The sequence below is a fragment of the Haliotis cracherodii genome, unplaced genomic scaffold, assembly GCF_022045235.1.
Source record: "Haliotis cracherodii isolate W230 unplaced genomic scaffold, xgHalCrac1.p SCAF_4, whole genome shotgun sequence".
Lineage (NCBI taxonomy): Eukaryota > Metazoa > Mollusca > Gastropoda > Lepetellida > Haliotidae > Haliotis > Haliotis cracherodii.
This window is the reverse complement of record NW_027266297.1, coordinates 49,761,294-49,781,383: the sequence shown is the minus strand read 5'-3', so window position 1 is coordinate 49,781,383 and position 20,090 is coordinate 49,761,294. Positions and strand designations below refer to the sequence as shown.

Below are 20,090 nucleotides of genomic sequence, written 5' to 3'. Positions count from 1 at the left end.
GCCTGCAGGTAGATGCGTAAGGCTCTGACTGGACTTAGCTAGATGTCCTTGCGATCCTTGGGTTGTAGAATGAGGCCAAAGACGGAATGGTGAATAGTCTGTCGGGTTGACCCAGAAGCTGGTTCTTCACAATGAAGTCCCATGGAAGACCAAGATGCACATTGCCATGACTGTGACTCTCGAATTGAATCCTGTTGACATCAAAGGCATGTATCTTGCTGACCCTCACAGCAATAGCCAACCCTAGAAGGAAGACTGTTTTGAGCGTGACCTACTCGTAGCACTTTTCCTTAAAAAGGCTCATATTCTGCTGACGTTAAGGGTCGAAGAATAACGTTCAAATCCCAATTAGGTGGACAACTGGTCGCTGAGTTTATAGGAGCGGAGAAAGGCTTGGTGTTCAGTGACTACAGATCTTCACGCCCGTTGTAGTAGCGATGACCGAGTTATGTGCTGCTAGGTATGTGGATAATGTTGAGCCCTTTTAGCTTCCTGGTAGAATGAAGATGCTGAAGATAATCTGCAACTTGCTGTGTGGAAGCAGTAGTAGGAAAGGTGATAGCCCTGCCACGGCAGTATCCCTCGAAGGCTTTCCATCTATGGTTGTACAAAGCTTTGGTCGAAGTACAATGAGCCTCAGTAATGGTCTTTGCAACTCGCCATGAGTACCCTTTTGCTATAAATGACTTCTGGAGATAAAGCAGACGCATAGATGTAGGGTGTCCAGCGATGGATGAAGAAGGCGGAAGTCAGATGGTGCAAGGTCAGGAGAGTAAGGAGGATGTGGAAGGATTTCATAGCCACAGGACCGCGCTTCTTTCTGGGCAACATGAGAGTTGTGTACTGGAGCATTGTCTTGCATGTCACGCCTCTCAAGCTTGATAGCGTCCCACAATTTCGGCAGCAGTGAAGCATAATAAGCTCCTGTAATTGTGGTACCCTTTGCCAAGAAATCCATCATCACTACTCCGTGCTGGTCCCAAAACACCATGAGCATGACCTTGCCTGCAGAAGGTTGGACACGTGCCTTCTTTTGGGGTGGTGGCTCCACATGCTCCCATTGCATCGACTGAACTTTAGTCTCAGGATCATAGTGATGGACCCATGTTTCATCCAGTGTGATAAGTCTGTCAAAAAAGTTTGCCTGGTTTTTTTGGCACATGTCCAAACGATCCTTTGAGCAATTGACTCGTTCCTGCTTTTGGAAAGGTGTGAGCAACCTGGGAATCCACCCTGAAGACACCTTATGCATGTTCAAATTATCCTGGATGATTTTTTTCCACACACCCTATACTGATCTTGACATCTTGTGCTAACTGGCGAACAGTTATACGTCGGTCTGCCAAAATGGCGGTCTCCACTTGATGGATTGTGTCCTCATCAATGGCTGAATGGGGGCGACCAGGAATGGCAGCTGTTTCCACAGATGTCAGACCACACTTGAACTGGCGATGCCAGTGTTTAACAACGTCATATGATGGGGCATCTTCCCCATAAGTTGCTTTCATTTCATCGAAAGTTTCTTTTGGTGTGCGACCTTTCAAATATAAAAACCTAATCACTGCTTGGTATTCTACTGGCTCCATTGTCACACCCTACTCGATCATAACACCTGTAAAAGTGGTAAGATTAATAGTTTGGTGCTGCAAATTCAAACATAACCCATAGATACATGTATCATTACACATGTGAAATTTCAACCAAATATGATAACCCTAAGTGGTTTAGGGGAAATCTTTAATGGACACCCCTCGTAGATGGGTCGTGGCGACGACCTTCTGAATCTCCCATGGTAGAAGCGCTGTTGGTGGAAAGGCGTAAGTGTCAAGATTCTTCCATAATATGGCAAGAGTGCCGTGCTCCCATGCCTGTTGATTTGCAATTGCAGAGACAAATCTGGGGAGTTGTCGAGGATGGTCAATCTGGACAGGACAGGGAGTGTGCTTTGTTGTTGCTGACCCCTGCAATGTGTCGAGTAAGGGCAGGGCCAGCATGGAGGCTGACTTGGTGGATCCCATCTTGTAGATGTACCAAACGACTGAGGCGTTGTCGGACTGGATCTATAGCTTTGAGATGAGTGTTGATAGGAATGGCGTTTGGAGTCAGATGATCGCGGTTGTTGGTGCAGGATTGATCTATAGACTGACATCGTACAGTAGAGTGGGAATAAAACTCATCGGAGCGATGGCGATCTCCCTTCTGCGTAGTGAACCCTTGGCGATCAATCTGTAGAAAGTCGATCCTTTAATCGTGCCTTTCGAAAGTCGACCCATGGAATATAGTAGCCGTGGTGGATAAAATCTGTGTAACCTGAAGAAAGGAGACAGGACATGGTGAAACCATCAGGTCAAACTGTACTATCCCGAGAAGTCATCAAAAGATGACATCCTGCTGATGGTCATAGAGTACCAACTGCTTCAGTATTCGGATGCAGCAATGGAGAATTAATAAAAACACTTTTTTTCTTTTGACTGCACCCCTCCATATAACACAGATTATATGTACTAAGTTTGAGATGAATCCACTGAATAGTTTAAGAGTAATCGCGCGGACAAAGTTTTCGGACGGACGGACGGAATCTTGGTATAACTATATACCCCCGACATTTTGTCGGGGGTATAAAAATGAATTGTCAAGCAATACCCATCCCCGTTGTGTTTCATAACCTTAGAGGATACGATTCACATATCATTTTTGCAAGCTATCTCAAAGACCGATGGTGGCGTAACGTGGATTCCTAATAATATGGAAAAATACATATCGTTCTCGTTGACTAAACCTATACATTATACAGACAAGGATGGGAAAGCCAGAATAAAGCAAAGTAATGGACTTAGATTCATAGACTCCATACAGTTTCTGTTATCTTCCCAAGACAATTTAGCTAATGCGAACAATCCTGATGACTTTGCAATAACAAATCAATATACCGATAGGTGCCGTCATTTGTTGTTGAGAAAAGGTGTATATCCTTACGAATATATGGATGATTGGTCTACATTCGACAAAACTAAATTACCATCCGTTGAATCATTCTATAGTAACTTAACAGAATCTAAAATAACCGATGCCGATTATGAACACGCTCTGACGGTGTGTGATAAATTAGGTTGTAAGAATTTAGGTGATTATCACGATCTGTACTTAAAAAACAATGTACTGTTACTCGCCGATATATTTGAGATATGTAGATAGACATGTTTAAAACAATATGACTTCGACCCGGCATGGTACTATTCCAGTCCTGGACTATCGTGGGATGCATTGTTGAAGAAGACCGGTGTAGAACTAAAACTACTCACCGATTACAATATGCACTTGTTTATTGAGAAAGGATTAAGAGGTGGTATATCGATGGTAGCGAAAAGGTATTCTAAGGCTAATAATAAATTAGTTGAAGGATATGATCCGAGTAAACCCGACACGCATATATTATATCTCGACGTCAACAATTTGTACGGATGGGCTATGAGTCAACCTTTACCCACGGGTGGTTTTGAGTGGGTCGATGATATCGAGGTGAATGATATCCATGATATCAATGTGAATGATGCGAATAAAGGGTACATACTAGAAGTTGACTTGGTATATCCAAATTCGTTACATAAAGACCATAACAGTTATCCACTAGCTCCCGAAAGATTAATGGTTAATAAAGATTGGATGTCAGAATATCAACACTCCTCGATGGGTAATACAAGGTTTAGCTAACGTAGAAAAACTCGTACCAAATTTGATGGATAAGACAAAATATATAGTTCACTACAGAAATCTCCAGTTATATCTGTCGATAGGTATGAACCTAAAGAAAATACACAGAGTTCTAAAGTTTGATCAAAGTCCTTAGATGGAGCCCTATATAAGACTGAACACAGATTTAAGAAAGATAGCTACCAGCGATTTTGAAAAGAATCTATATAAGCTCATGAATAACTCAGTATTTGGTAAAACTATGGAGAATCTAAGGAAGCGTGTTGATGTTAAATTGGTCAGATCTAATGAGGAAGAATGACTTAGTAAACTTATAGCCAGTCCGGCTTTTAACAAAAGCAAGATATTCGATAACGACTTAACCGCATTGCATATGCAGAAGAGTAATATAAAATTCAACAGACCGGTGTACGTCGGTATGAGTATTCTCGACTTGTCAAAACACTTAATGTATGACTTTTATTACAACAACTTAAGAAGCAATACGGCGATAGATGTGAAGTGTTATATATACGACACAGATTCTTTGTTGATGGAAATACAAACCGAGGATGTGTATAAAGATATGGCAACAAATATAGATATGTACGACATGAGCGATTACCCAAAAGATAATCCACTGCACAGCGTAGTAAATAAAAAGGTGTTAGGTAAGATGAAGGATGAACGTGCTGGGACCCCAATTGCGGAGTATGTCGAATTTAGACCTAAGATGTATTCTATAAAGAAGTCCGATAATGGAGAGATAAGAAAAGCTAAGGGTGTTAAGAAGTATGTGGCAAAAAAGCATATCAAACACGAACAATATAAAGAAGCATTATTCAACGGTAGAACATTCAAACACGAAAATGAACTCTTTAAGAAGTTACAATCATAGGATATATGGATCAAGAATGAACAAGACATCATTATCCCCCTTAGATACAAAGAGATGGATTGATAAGGATGGTGTTACTACCTACGCTTATGGTTATGGCAGTAATACTGTATCATTGGGAACTATGAGCAACTCTTCTCGTACAAATGCCCTGCCCGGTCCATCTTTAAGATAATAAAGAATAGGCTCTCCTTCTTTCGTAACCAATCGACTAATTTCATATGTCTTAAGGGACCAAATCGGATCGGTTGCGCGACATAGGCCTCCTTCGAGTTCACCGGGCTGGCATAAATATCTTACGCTTAATCTATCCGGAAGTTTTCGTTCTTTGCCTCTCCTCGGTGATGAAAATTCGGAAGTCTAGGATTTAATTTTAATCGCATCGGATGATTTCTTCCCGATTAATCTCTTTACTTCATTATTCAGCTCTGATACAACAGCTGATAAACGTGTCACCCATTCGGTTGATCTCAATCGTTCCGATTTCATTTCGATCCCATACTGATAGCCAAACAAAAATTCGGCTTATGTCCAGTAAAATCTTTCAACAATAGCTTGACTACGGTGGGCCTCTTTTTCACCATGCCTGATTTCGACATCGTGCTTTGTTAACAGTTTAGTTATTGATCCCATAAACTCGCGGCCAGGATCTACTTGAAATAGCTTAGGCCATTTTAGTGGTCTGCATTCATATATGCGGATCAGTGCAATAGCTACTTCTGTTGAATCTTTCGAGGTTAATGGCTCAGCCTCTTTGTATCAACTAGCCACATCCACTACGGTTAAAGCGTATCTATACGTTTTGTGTCTTACCTTATCGTGGGGAAGAAACAAGAGGTCAGCCTGATGAACTTCATTCGTTGTAAAAATATCAAACTTCTTCCTCGGTATATAACGCGGTGCCGGTAAATATATTTGCCACATCGCTTGTCTCTTTAACCAATCCTTGGCCACATCTTTAGCTAATTTTTTTATTGCTCCTATACCTTTCCAATATCCCCATGGGCTATGGTAAATTTTATTCATTATTAATAAATATTGATTACCGTATTTTCTTGAGTATAGTGCGCACCCATGTATAATGCGCACCCCCCTCTAGCGGGTTCAATATTTTGGAAAAAAAAGAAATTTGAATATTATGCGCAGAAAAAATTTACACCGTACCCTTTCAGCGAAGTCCGGCAAACGAACGGGTGCTGAGAAACTTCCGTCAGTACAAATTCGAAATTTGAGATAAAAAATCACCAGACATGTTTATTTACCATTTAAATAGTATTGATTGTTCTGCTAGGCATTGTTTTATATCTAGGGATTTAGATTACCTTGTGTATTTTCTCGTAAACTAAGCCGGAAACAGCAATCAGCTGTACACACGTTTTCTTGGAATCGACCGGTGATTCGGTCAAGACACACCCAATGATATAACTTTATAGGATTTTTAATGCAAGGATCGGCAACAATTGTATCTGAAATTATTTTATTTATCAGGAATAATATATTCCATTATTTTCTTAATTAAATGCAGCCTTTACTAAACATATTTAAAATAATAATAACCCTAAGCGAAGCAGCTGATCGCTATTCCCGGGTATTATTTTTTACATGGAACATGTCTGACCAGTCACCGTCAAGGCTCACGCGCACGGGATCACGTGAGCGCGAGAATTTCATGTTGACATAGAATCGTCAAACAAAAACAAATATGACTTTTAATGAGTCAAAGTATGTCATTTATGATATATGTATCCATTCTCTGTCAACTAAAGTTCGTTTCAAGGCGTCAATAGCGGTATTCTGACCGTGGTTGCTGTTAATAACGGTGAGTTGTGCGATCTTCCGATCGCTTCACACACGATTTCGCCGAAATTAATAAAAACAATATTATAAGGAATTTTGAATAAAATTAATAAAGTAAGTTACAAACATAAGTCCAGAAATACAAAAAACACTTTTTATAGACAGACAGTGTAATTACATAATTATTTTGCGTACTTCAGTATGGATTTGTTGACATGGTATTTCCGGTGTTTCGTGCTCACGGTAATGTCTTTCCTTGGGGGAAAAAAACATCCAAACTCATAATTTGTGTATAATGCGCACCCCCTTCTACACAGCTGTGTTTTTTGGAAAAAAAGTGCGCACTATGCTCAAGAAAATACGGTATTCTTTTAATTAGTCTCATGACGATCGTTGAATCGCATCATCATTTACACATAAAAAATTCCCCCTGTAATAGCAGTATAGGTATATAAATCTGGCTCCAGTTGAAGTGAGCCAGAACCCCCATTACCTATACTACTCAAGCCTAAATTGAATAAATGGACGTTGAAGGGTTCTTGATATTAATGTTGATAAGTATTTTTCTGGTTGAATAAGATTCTTAAACGTTCTGTACAAGTCATACCTTGAACTGTTTTCTAGGGCAGAATGCCATTCCTGATAAAACATATTTATAGATTGTTCACAAAATTGTTTCAAAAAGTTTAACATCACCAACTGTTTGGTTTAACCATACAAAGCCGCAGCCATTAGAAAAAAAATGTTTCTAACATGTGATGCCCATGTTAGTTTGCCCACGTCGTCTAAATGTACAAGCATATAATAAGCAAGTTTGGGGATTCGGCGTTCATGCATTCCAAGAATATTAAACCAGTATTTCAAGCATCTAATTTGGGAATTGATATATAAGGGGGATCTGCCACACTCGCCATAGACATTACAATTGGGTGTTGCTGGACCAACGGATAAGAATTGTTTACAGGCTAAAAGATGTAGCTTTTCAAGACAACCATAACGCTAAAATCCCCATACTTCTGATCCATATAACAGGATTGGTTGAATTTGGGCATCAAATAATTTAAAAAATATATTCACTGTAAAATCTCCTACTTTCTGCGAGACAGACATTACATTGATTAAGGCCTTCTTTGCACGTGATGTTCAGGCCAATACACTTTTCTTGAAGTTCATTGTATGGGTAAACATTACACCAAGATATGTATAATGGCTCAGAACATTAACACATTTACCATCGAAAAACCATCTTTCATTCTGTGACACCTGCCCCCCTCTTCTGAAAATGACAGTATTTGTTTTATCATGGTTAACTGATAGTTTCCACTCTTTGGAGTAACATTCTAAAATGTTAAGTTGTTTTTGTAATCCAACAACAGAATCTGATACTAAAATACAAGATACAGCCTTGTCGTAAGCTAATAGGACAATCAAAGAAATTGGTTACATCGTCACCACATCATACACATGATTTGATATTTGAATACACAGCTTTTAATATAGAGTACATTTTCCCATGAAGGCAAGTAGTTATTAAACAATGCCATGGTTTTTAACGATCAACGGAGTCAAAAGCTTTTTTAAAGTCGACAAAGGCTACATACACTTTGTGTTTACGACGTGATAGACATTTTTGGATTATTGCATATAATGTGAATATATGATCTTTCCAAGAATACTCATTTAGGATATTCCCCTATAATTGTCTCGGTTGTTAAACTCTCCTTTCTTGTGTATTGGAATAATTAGCAAACAAGACCAGCGAACAAGTCCAATTGTTTTGCTACTTTAATGCATACAAAAGTATCGATATCTGATGTTATTAGCCTGCAGAACTTACTAATTGAATGTTTGATACATATGCATATGCCACCTGACAGTTGACCATACTCAGATAATTTAATTGCTGGGCTGTAAAAGACATCATAATCATCTAACCAATTAATGTCTGACATATCATATACAAATGTTTCTACAAGACACACTATTTGGAATTTGCTTAAGTAAGAGATGAAGTCACTGTCATCCACTTTTGGGCTAAGTCCATTTACGTTCCAACACAGGAAAGTAAGTTTGTCATCTTCACTCACAGTAGCGCTCATAAAATTGATCGTGTCACTGGTGTCGAATCTATTACGTCCATATGGTATATTATCCCGGCCTTGGCCATCATCCTATGGAAGTTGCCTATTCGATGATGTTTCAATTGTAGCTTGAGTAACCGTGCCTCGCCTGCGTTGGGGTGTTTCGAATTCCTGTTGAGTACGGGAGGTACTAACGGAACTTTCTCGAGGTTTTGTCACAAGCTTACTGTTCTTAAAGTAACCAAAATGGCCGGTGTCTTTAAAAGTATTCAGTTGTTGATGTTGGCGTGTTGTCATGTCGCTTGACATTCCAAGCCCGTTTGACTTAAGCATGGGTCTAGCTTTCAGAGCTCGAACCTTGTCATCTGATATCAGAAGCTTGGCAATTAAAGGGCGTGGTTTTTCTGCGTTTCGACGTCTTATTCAAAGGCGATATTCAAAGGCACGGATAATGTCAGATGGTTGCCACGTTTAAAAGGTTATGTGTTCATTAAAAATTGACATCAACGTTTCCTTACAAGCCATCAATTTCTCACCTTCTGCTTCGGGTACACCATGGAGAGTGCCATTATCATGTCTGCTAAACGATTCCAATTTATCCATATCGTCATCAATCTTAGATAGACGTTCTACGACAGTTTCAATTTTATCAGTAACAGTATCAATCTCAGTATACATAATGTCATGATAATGTTTTAAGTCGAGAATATCAGATTTGATTAGAGTTACTGTAACCTCAAGTTGACCACATTTAAAACTGATTGCGAACTTAAATCCGATTTGACGTCGCGCAGCTCCGATAGGATAGAATCTCTTACTTCTTCAAGAGAGATTGGTCCCGGGTTTGTTTCAACGTCGTTTCAACACAACATGATCTGTGTGATAACCCCAACGGGCAGCGTGTCGACCACGAGACGACACCTTTCACGTGCAAGCCAAGCGTGGTAATTTGTCAAAACTGGGTCATCGTCCATCGCAGTGACGTCACAGGATACACAGAAAGAGCTTTTTTTCTTCTGGCAAAAACCGATCAAAGTTCAATGATTGAGTTAGGCGAAGGATGCAGAGAGGTGTACAGCAAGTACAATAGTGCAAATGAGCAGTCTGAAATGGACATCAGCCCCAGACACGAATGGCGAGTACTCACTGTCTCTGTGCAGCGTCACTTGTTGAATTCCCCTTGGGTGAATAAACGTGCTGATTCTGGCTCCAAACACATCAATCGATACCATGTTGATGTTGGGAGTGTTGAATATATACCAAGTTAACTCCTAGCGTTGGAAGTGTAGTATTTGTGTCTTACCTTGGCATATATTATGAAAATAGTTCAGCTCGACAATACATGGTGTTGACACATCAAAGGACGTAACTCATTACTCGCCTGGGCAATTTCTTCATGAGTTACCTGTTGCAAAAGGCACATTCAGTCAAAGAACTGCACCATCTGGTCTCTCTTAACAATACAGTGTTCACAGGATTTTAACATATGGAGATTCTTTCCGCAAAATTGGAATGGAGTCACAATGTTTATGGACAATCTTATCAGTGCCCATTATTTTAAATCTATCAGATTTTATTGTGACAATACTGCAACTGTTGAAATTATTAATAGGGGAAGATCCAAATGTGCCACTATTATGCAATTTTTGCGTAGACTCACCTTCATAGATATCAATTGTAAGTTTGTACCTGGTGTAGATAACACAATAGCTGACGCCTTGTCTCGGTTGCAGATGGAGAGCATCAGGGATCTGGCCCCTTTTGCCGACAAGACCCCTATGCAATGCCCCCCTTTGTTGTAGCTGCTGTACCCCTAAAAGGTCATCTGGACGAACTCTGGAACAGTGCTTTAGCTTCAACGACCTACAATGTCTACTGGGCTGGATTCAATGCATTCCTGGTGTTCGTTGACTAATCTACACAATCTCACAGAAGATGTCTTACTGTATTTTGTGACTTACTGCCATTGCACCCTGAAGCTGTGTTATGACTATAAACCAAATCCTGTGTATTTTAACATAAATTATTGAATATTCATTAATCTTGTGTGTTTTTTTACTGGTTTCATAGTTTAGCTCTGTACGTACCGATTTCTGGGTTAACAATTGCTTTTCCATTTGGGAATCCTGTATATTGTAGTTGTTATGTGGGGGTCCTGTGATAAGTTGGGGTGAAACAATACAGCAAGGTCACGATACGCTATGTGTCGCGATACATAATACATATTGTAAGATACATATTCACAGCAAATCGCATGAAAACGTCTTGCATATAAATATTTTAGAGCAGGTTTCTAGAAGTTGGTGAGCAAATAGAAAATTACACTGTTATTGATGCACCAGTATATTGTTCCATGCCTAGTAATAAGACTCCAGCAAAGTTAAGTTTTTTTGTTTGATGTTTAATGCTGCACTCAGCAATATTCTAGCTGTATGTTAGCGGTCTGTAAATAATCTAGTCTGGACCAGACAATCCAATCCATCAATTCATGCAAGTGGGAAACGATGACATGTATCAACCTGACCACCCGACCCCGTTAGTTGCTTCTTACATCAAACGGCACTCGTGAAGAGCAACCTCCTCGTGGTGAGTGCTGGGTAGCGCTAATAGCTCTTCCCCCGTGTGGAACCGGGGCAGAATATTTCCACAGCCTCCCATTGCTGGTCGTATGAGGCGACTAAAATGGGCAACCTGTTTGCTGTGGGTTGCGTCCCTGTGTCGGCGGAGGACGGGAGTCTGGTAGTTGAGGGCACTGGTTCCTGGAACTGTGTTCCTTTGCCCAACACACTACTTCGACCCTTACTTCGCCTAGACGGGTGGTAAGATGAGCCCGGTCTTATCAATCGGCTGGTCATGCCAGGCCCTGTGCGTAATATTGTATATGCACACATGTGTTGTATTTTGATGTATATTTTGGCCTTGGCCATGCATAATTTGTGTGAATTAACTATTTTGGATGGAATAAAATTGCCTAGAGTCTTATGCCAGAAGGCGGTGGCTCATGGGCCAATCTGGCATCAATGAGCTCCGGGTTCTATTTGTCATCAGATAACTGTCTTGGGCGGAACCAGTCTGATTTTTAACCCTGTTTGACTAAAATAGCTACCTGTGTCCTTTTTGCTGGAGTATAGCACCCCTGTAGCCCTAGTGTTTGTAGTCGGTTTCCACTACATCACTGTCCTTGTTGACACTCCATGGCGGGTGGGGAGCAGGGGTGTGGAACATCTTTCTTTCATCATGGCTACCCCCCTTCACTCTGGTTCTAGATCTAAACCTAAAAGGAGGCATGTAGACACAGATATTGCAATATCTTCTGATGAAGATACTGTACCAAATATCGATTCTTGGCCACGGTTTCTTGTTGTAGAAGGAGTTGATGGTCAACCCCTGAAACTCAACCCCTTTGTAATTTCCAAATCAATTGAAGGCATATGTGGAAATGTTTCAAATGTTACTCGTCTCCGGTCCGGTTCCTTGCTTGTGGAATGTGCACGGAGACAGCAATCTCTAAATCTGCTCCAGGCACATCATTTCGCAAATACTGAGATTGTTGTCTCGGTGCACAACTCTGAATTCATGTCGTGGCATTGTACGGGACCGTGCGAAATGTCTTTCTGATATGTCTGAGGAGGAGATCGCAACAGAGCTGAAGAATCAAGGCGTGACCTCTGTGAAAAGATTCTCCAGGAAAGATGGTGAGAATTTCATAAAAACAAACACTTATCTATTAAAGCAGGGTATTTTAACATCGGAGTGGATGTATATATACCAAATCCACTCCGTTGTTTCAAATGTCAACAGTTTGGACATGGTGCGAAATCTTGCCGTAACTCGCCTGTTTGCTCCCACTTCCTCTAGCATGTTGACCTACTCTGCTGCGGTCTCCTCGTCTCCTCTCAAAGTTGATGCTGCATGCCAAACAGCTATTAACTGGGTCTCAGACGAGCAGACCATTTTGTTTCCAGTTACTACTGCCAAGACAAACGTTTCATCTTCAACAGCTTCACAAACTGTACTTTCTACAGAGCCTCGGCCTGAATCTGCTCCTGCACCTGAACCTATCCCTGCTTTGAAAAATGTATCCATGTCCAAAGAAGAAAGAAAACGACAAAGGAAAAAAGATTCTAAGGCCCTGAAAAACATTGAGGTGCCTTTACCATTGACAGTCCCTCTGGAGGTTCATAACCCCTTTGAACCTCTAGATATGGAAGTCACCCCATCTCCGCCAATTCAACGGAGAGGGTCTTCCTCCCGTTCACGATCTCCAGTCGAACCACCATGAGTTGCTCGGCTAACCTAATACAATGGAATTGTCGAGGACTTCGGAATAATTTTAATGACCTTCAGCTACTCATTCAAGATTTAAAACCATCAGCATTATGTTTACAGGAAACTTCCTAAAAGCAACAGATAAATTTGATTTACGAATGTACGACTCCTACCATTGCTTTTCCCCTGCAGGGGATAAAGCAACTGGAGGCTCTTCTGTTCTGGTGAGGCAGGGCGTCATTCACAGTCCTGTTCCTCTAAATACCCCTCTTCAGGCTGTTGCGGTACGTGTAACACTGAATATTGTTTTTACTTTTTGTTCTTTGTATGTACCACCATCGTACTCTCTTCGACAGTCTGATCTTCAGGCACTGTATGACCAACTCCCTAGGCCCTGTGTTATCATGGGAGATTTGAATGGCCATAACCCACTTTGGGGTAGTAATGACACTAATAATAAAGGAAAAGCACTTGAGGATTTTCTTTAAAATAATGATTTGTGCATTTTTAATGATGGTACTCACACATATCTACATCCTGCAACTGCCACTTACTCTTGTCTTGACCTGTCAGTTGTAGATTATAATTTACTTGATGAATTTGAATGGTCAGTCCACGATGACCTCTGTGGAAGTGACCATTTTCCTACCATCTTAAAATCTGTGACACCATCTGATGTTCCTCCATCATCAAGATGGAATTTTACTATGGCAAACTGGGCTTTATATGAAGTCCTTTGCACTAATCAACTCAAACCTGATGGTTTTCTTGATGTTACCGATCCTATTAAACTTTTTTCCGATGAACTTAATAAAATAGCTGATGAATGTATTCCGAAGTCCTCCTCAAATCCTCACATACATAAACCATGGTTCAGTAATGATTGCAAGCTAGCTAGGAAGGCAAGGAAAAAAGCTGAACACTATTTCCGTCGCCATCCTATGGTCCACAATTTAAATAAATTTAAAATATTAAACGCTAAAGCACGGCGTACTTTTAAACAAAACAAGCGTCAATCTTGGCAAAATTATGTCTCCAAGATAAATTCACGTACGCCGATATCTAAGGTATGGAACATGATTAAGAAAATAAAAGGTAAGGGTTCTAAATCTAGTGTCCACCACCTTAAAAATGGGAATGAATTATTAACTGATACTTCTGATATTGCTAACAAACTTGGTGAAACTCTGGCTCAACATTCTTTCTCCTCGAACTATGCCCCTCAATTCCAAAAATATCAAAAGCAACAAGAAAAGAAACCTATTAATTTTAATTCCGATAATGGGGAGGATTACAATGAAATCTTTTCCATTCATGAACTCAATACTGCCCTTGGGCAAGCTCATGACACTGCTTCCGGGTCTGATAATATACATTATCAACTCTTAAAACATTTACCGCAATCCTGTTTAGAAACCCTCTTGATGATTTTTGATCAAATCTGGACGTCAGGAGATTTTCCTTCTTCATGGCGTGATGCTATAATTGTTCCCATACCTAAACCTGGACGTGATCATACTGATCCTTCCAATTATAGACCCATTTCATTAACAAGCTGCGTTTGCAAAACCATGGAACGCATGGTCAATAATAGATTAACATGGTACTTGGAATCAAATGACTTAAGAACAAACATTCAATGTGGTTTCCGTAAAAATCGCAGTACCATTGACCATTTAGTTCGTCTGGAATCATTCGTTAAGAATGCAATGATAAACAAGCAACATGCAGTGTCTATCTTTTTCGATCTAGAAAAAGCATATGACACTACATGGAAGTACGGTATTTTAAAAGATTTACATGATTTTGGATTGCGAGGCCATTTGCCTCAATTTATATCCAAGTTTTTAACTGACAGGCAATTTCAAGTCCGCGTGGGTACTACCCTGTCTGATCATTATAATCAGTTTTAGGGTGTCCCACAAGGCAGTATTTTGTCTGTCACATTGTTCAGTATTAAAATAAATAGCCTGTCTAAGGTTTTAAGTGACTCCATTGATGGATCTTTATTCGTTGATGATTTTAACATATCATGTCGTGGTAAAAACATGCATACTATCGAAAGACAATTACAATTATGTCTAAATAAGATACATAAATGGTGTTTAGAAAATGGTTTTAAATTTTCAAAATCCAAAACAAATTGTATACACTTTTGTAGGAAATACAAACCCCATAAAGACCCTGATTTAATTTTAGATAGCACTCCGATTAAAGTTGTAAAAGAGGCTAAGTTCTTGGGTCTTATTTTTGACCACCATTTAACGTTTTTACCTCACATAAAATATTTGAAAAATAAATGCCTGAAGGCCCTTGATCTCCTAAAAGTTGTTTCAAATTCCAAGTGGGGAGGGGATCAGAAAACCCTCCTTCAACTGTACAGAGCACTTATTCGCTCTAAACTTGATTATGGCTCCATCATCTATGGTGGAGCCTGCAAAAGTAATCTTAAACTTTTGGACTCTATTCACCATCAAGGTCTGAGACTATGTCTTGGATCTTTCCGAACTTCTCCTATTGACAGTTTGTACGTTGAGGCTGATGAACCTTCCCTCAAACAACGCCGAATTAAATTATCCTTACAATATGTCACTAAATTACGCTCTAATACCTCAAATCCAGCATATGACTGTGTTTTTCACCCCCTTTATGAAAATCTCTATAATAAAAAATCATCGGTTCTCCCCCCACTTGGAATACGACTTCAATCTGATATTTCTGCCGCTAAAATTAATCTTGCAGCTATAGCCCCCACGCAGCTTTTGTCTTCTCCACCTTGGCAGTTGGTAAAACCAGAGGTGGATCTGACATTAACTAAATTAAAGAAATCGGAAACAAATCCACTTATTTATCAACAAAAATATAATGAATTAAGAAACACATATAATACTTACAAATCTATTTTACTGATGGATCCAAGGATAGTGGCGCTGTTGCTAGTGCCACTGTCATTGGATCCAGGACTATCTCCTCCAGATTACCCGATACTAGTTCTATTTTCACAGCTGAGGCCAATGCCATTTTAACAGCTTTACAGTATATCAGTAAACAGTCAAAATATCAGAAGTTTATCCTATTTTCCGATTCTCTTTCTTGCTTGCAGGCTATCCATAACATCTCATGTCAACATCCACTTTTAATCAAAATTATTGAATTATTTAATGAACTTGCTACTGGCCAATACGACATCGTCTTTTGTTGGTTGCCCAGTCATGTGGGCATCAAAGGCAACTCAATGGCTGATGCTGCTGCAAAAGCAGCACTCAACAAATCTGTGACACCACTTCTTATCCCATACACTGATTTTAAACCTGTAATCAGATCTTATATTTGTGATCTGATGCAAAAGAAGTGGGACTCCCGAGTCGGTATCAATAAATTACATGAAATTAAACCAAATATTGGTTACACCTACTTGGGCTGTCAGTCCAGATTTGAAGAGGTCATTATGCGACGATGTCGTATTGGCCATAGCAGGTATACACACAATATCTTTTAAAAGGTGAGGATCCTCCATTTTGTGTCCCTTGTGATGAAAGAATCACCGTCAAGCATGTCCTGCTTGATTGTGTTGATTTTTCCATCACAATGGATAAATATTTCAAAGTTTCATCCTTAAAGGATCTTTTTAATATCAGTGTTCATTTAATTATTGACTTTTTAAAAGAAATTGAATTGTTGCTTAAATTTTGATTGATATGTTTTGTATATAGTATAGTTTTTATAATTGGTAAAATAAATTTGATAACTGAGATTGTTAGTGGCTGTATCTTCGAAGGGGGTTGAAGTAGTGTAAAATTATTGTCCCCCTGAGAGGGTACGTAAGACCACGTCTTTCAAAGTATATATATTTCTACCACGTTTTTAACAGTAGTATATCTGTTCGTTTAACTATGGCTAAATTTGTCATAATCGCCAACAACTGAGGGGATGATGTAAATCCGGCTGGGGTCCATGCAGGTAGCAAAAGTACTGTAAGTCCCCATGGACCCTAGCATGGTGGTCTACCTTCAGCTGCTGGCTACCTATAGCCTGTTTTTATCTTGTATCGTTATGTATAGTGCTATTCTCTTTTATAATTCCATACTAGTTTTATATCTTTTTCTGTGATGAATCTAGTAATTTTACTGTCCTTCGTTGACAGGTTTTTATACAAGTTTCAATATATGTATTATGTTTTACTATTGATAGTCACGATATGGCTGAAATATTGCCGATGTGACTTAAAATTTAACTCACTCACTCACTCTTACATCAAACATAGTCAACTCTTACTGAAAGCAAAGGTTCTCGAGGAGCCATTCTAACCTGGAACATCATGTGTATCTCCAGCAAAGAATACTGTAGCATTGTAGTGCATGGTTCAAAAGTAAGTTCAATGTTACCTGTTCTGTGGAGAGATAACTCTGGATGTGGTTTCATCAGTCACTGGTGACCTCAGATGAGCATTTGAACAGTGACCTTTTATTGAACAAAAACTGTGATGTATCAAAACTATCCAGTGTTATCTACAGATTTTTTAGAAAGTAACAACATATGTATGTATAAACATACCTACACAAAATGTTACTGTTGTTGTTCCAAATTACTTAAGCCCCTATCTCACATTCACGAATATGAACACCAATGAACGCGATTTAACGTTTTTCCTTTAATCGTGTTAGAACGTATGAAGGTCGCGCACTTATTCGTGTTCATTCGTGGTCGCATGGACGTCGCAGCAAAATGCAATGCAAAAATTTATAACACGATTTAAGTTGAGCTGAAAAGTCGTGTTCAATCGTATGAATGTCGTATGACAGTCGTGTTCAAGCGTATGAAGATCTTGTTCAGTCGTATGAAGATCGTGTTCAGTCGCATTCAGTCGTGTTGGGGAGTGTGGGAAGAAACTCATATGACCTTCATATGTTTTAACACGATTCAACACGACTTTCTTCAGCGTTTTTCTATTACAGGTACCAGCAGAGCAGATTGTATATATGTCAATAAACCTGTACATATGTAAAATAGGTTTTCAGGGCGCCTGTATATATGTACATACCTTCTAAATGATTCTGATAAATGTAAATAAACATGCCTTCTAAATAGCTGTATATATGTATATATGCGAATACCTGTCTCAACAATAAACTATGTCGAGGTGTGCAGGGTTCTTGTGGGCTACACTGCTAGTAACAAATTAACTTGCTTCCAAATTAATACTCTTTCTTAAGGCTACCTGCTTTTCAGCGGGAACCTTTCCGGGGTTACCTGAAAGGTAGTATGACAGTCGTGTTCAAGCGTATGAAGATTGTGTTCAGTCGTATGAAGATCGTGTTCAGTGGCATTCAGTCACGTTCAGTCGTGTTGGGGAGCGTGGGAAGAAACTCATATGACCTTCATACGTTTTAACATGATTCAACACGACTTTCATATGCCTTTCAAACAACTCCCATACGTCTGAACACGAAATCCATACGTGTGTCATACAACCGGAAGGGCCCATCACGTAACTGAGTGAGAACGTGGGAAACCCCATGAAAGTGAAAGCTTCTTGCATTAGGTGTTCATACTGCCCATACAGAGGTCTCAAGAACCATGGTCGAACACAGAATCGCTTCCTGTTCCTCACTCTGTGACGCCTACGCTGCCTCCTACCCCTCACCATCAAAGCCGTAGCAACCAGAAGTACTTCCTCCTCCTCCAAAGCTTCTTCGTGCGGGTCTTGTTCGTTGTTGAACATGGTGAAGACTGACACAGAAATGCTGTTGCAATGCAGCTTATATACTACATGACACACTTGACCAAAATAAACAAAAATATGTCGTATGAAGGTTTTGCTCAGTCGTATGGAGATTGTGTTTATTGTTGTAGTCGTATGGACATCATAATGATTCAGGTTTAATCGTATGGCGGTCGTGTTGATTCGTGTTAAGTCGTATGGCGGTCGTGTTGATTCATGTTAAGTCGTATGGGCGTCGTATGACAGTCATGTTTTTGTCGTATGACAGTCGTATTTGGGTCGTGTTAAATGAGGTTAAATCGTGTTGTATTCATGAACATCTTATGACGGTCGTATGAGTGTCGTGTTCATTCGTATGAAAGTCGTATGAGGGTCGTATGATGGTCGTGTTTGGTTAAGAAATTTGCAGAAACCACAAGATCGAGCACGAATAAACATGATTTTTCAACTTTTCTTAAATCGTGTTCGCAATTTCATAAAATGGGTATGTGAGATACGGCCTTTTAACTACCACATATCCTTAAACAGGATGAGCTTCCTAATGTGTAGCACAGGGATAACATTTAAGATACAGACAGGATATTCGCTGCAGGAAGTGCCCCTGGCCATCTTCTAGACAATTCTGCAAGTAATCTTTATAAACGCCCCAAAAATTTACAGAGAGTAGTCCTCATTTTCTTATTTATAATGGGGCATTCTTTACCGGGGAGGAGCATATTATACATGGTGTCAGAGTTTTGATTTTCATAAAGCAAAAACATTTCTACAGACATGATAACACCAGAAAGACCATACCAACAAATATGTCATGAGGTACCCTATTTAGTCTCGTTTCATAGTATCTTTTACAAAATGGTTAATGGTGCATCTCTGCAGTTGTTATGCACACAAATTTGATTTATTACAGTGAATTTTATGTTCTGTAAAATCCTCAGGGAACCAACTTATGATTATATACTGCAACACTGATCACAATAACATTAATGTCGACTTGAAGGAAAGATAGTTCTAAAAGGATGTAAACATGTAGTAAATGTACAAGTCATAGAATTTTATTCAAGGTTAAATAATGGTTGTAGATGATTAATGTCTAGCAATGTATTATCACCAAAGTTGTAGTTTCATCAATGTTTGAAAAATTAAGTGCTCTCTCCAGCTCGATCTGTGAAACTAAGTTATGCATCTTTCTTGTGTACGGTCTTGATAAGCCACTCTCCCACTTGTCCCAGGCCCCGTTCCCAAAAGGGGTCTCAGCACTACAACTGTCGGAAGTCTATGTTTGAAGTATGGAAGTTTCAATCGTCCTAATGCTACATCGCTTTGTGGAATGGGGCCCAGGGCACTTAATACAGCGAATACAGAAAGCCAGATTAGAACATGTTTAGAGCTGTAGTATCAACAAAGAGAAGACAGACTTCATGTGTTCTTTTTAATGCTACATTTTGGTACAAATATCATGGATACTAGTACCTATCTCATCAAGCTGGTAACTTGTTCTGATATTTCAAAATTCCAAAGTGCAATTCTATTTACTGTGAATCATGAAATCAATGTATAAAATGTGTTTTCCTTGAATGTCTCATAAAGTGACACAAGTTTACTTGGACATTAATTGTAACATCAGGTTCAGGCA

The 20,090-nt window shown here is 39.5% G+C and overlaps 1 protein-coding gene across 2 annotated transcripts in view; it reads right to left on the bottom strand.

Annotated features, from left to right (window-relative positions):
• Positions 1-20,090, bottom strand: part of LOC139480579 (coiled-coil domain-containing protein 24-like) — a 364,688-nt gene that overhangs the window by 107,000 nt on the left and 237,598 nt on the right. The window contains exon 5 of one of the 2 annotated variants that reach the window (XM_071263719.1): positions 17,121-17,196. The exons of the other annotated variant lie outside the window; for it this stretch is intronic. Coding sequence (XP_071119820.1) covers positions 17,121-17,196 — 76 coding nt within the window. The remainder of the gene's footprint in view (positions 1-17,120; positions 17,197-20,090) is intronic. 2 annotated transcript variants of the gene reach the window in all.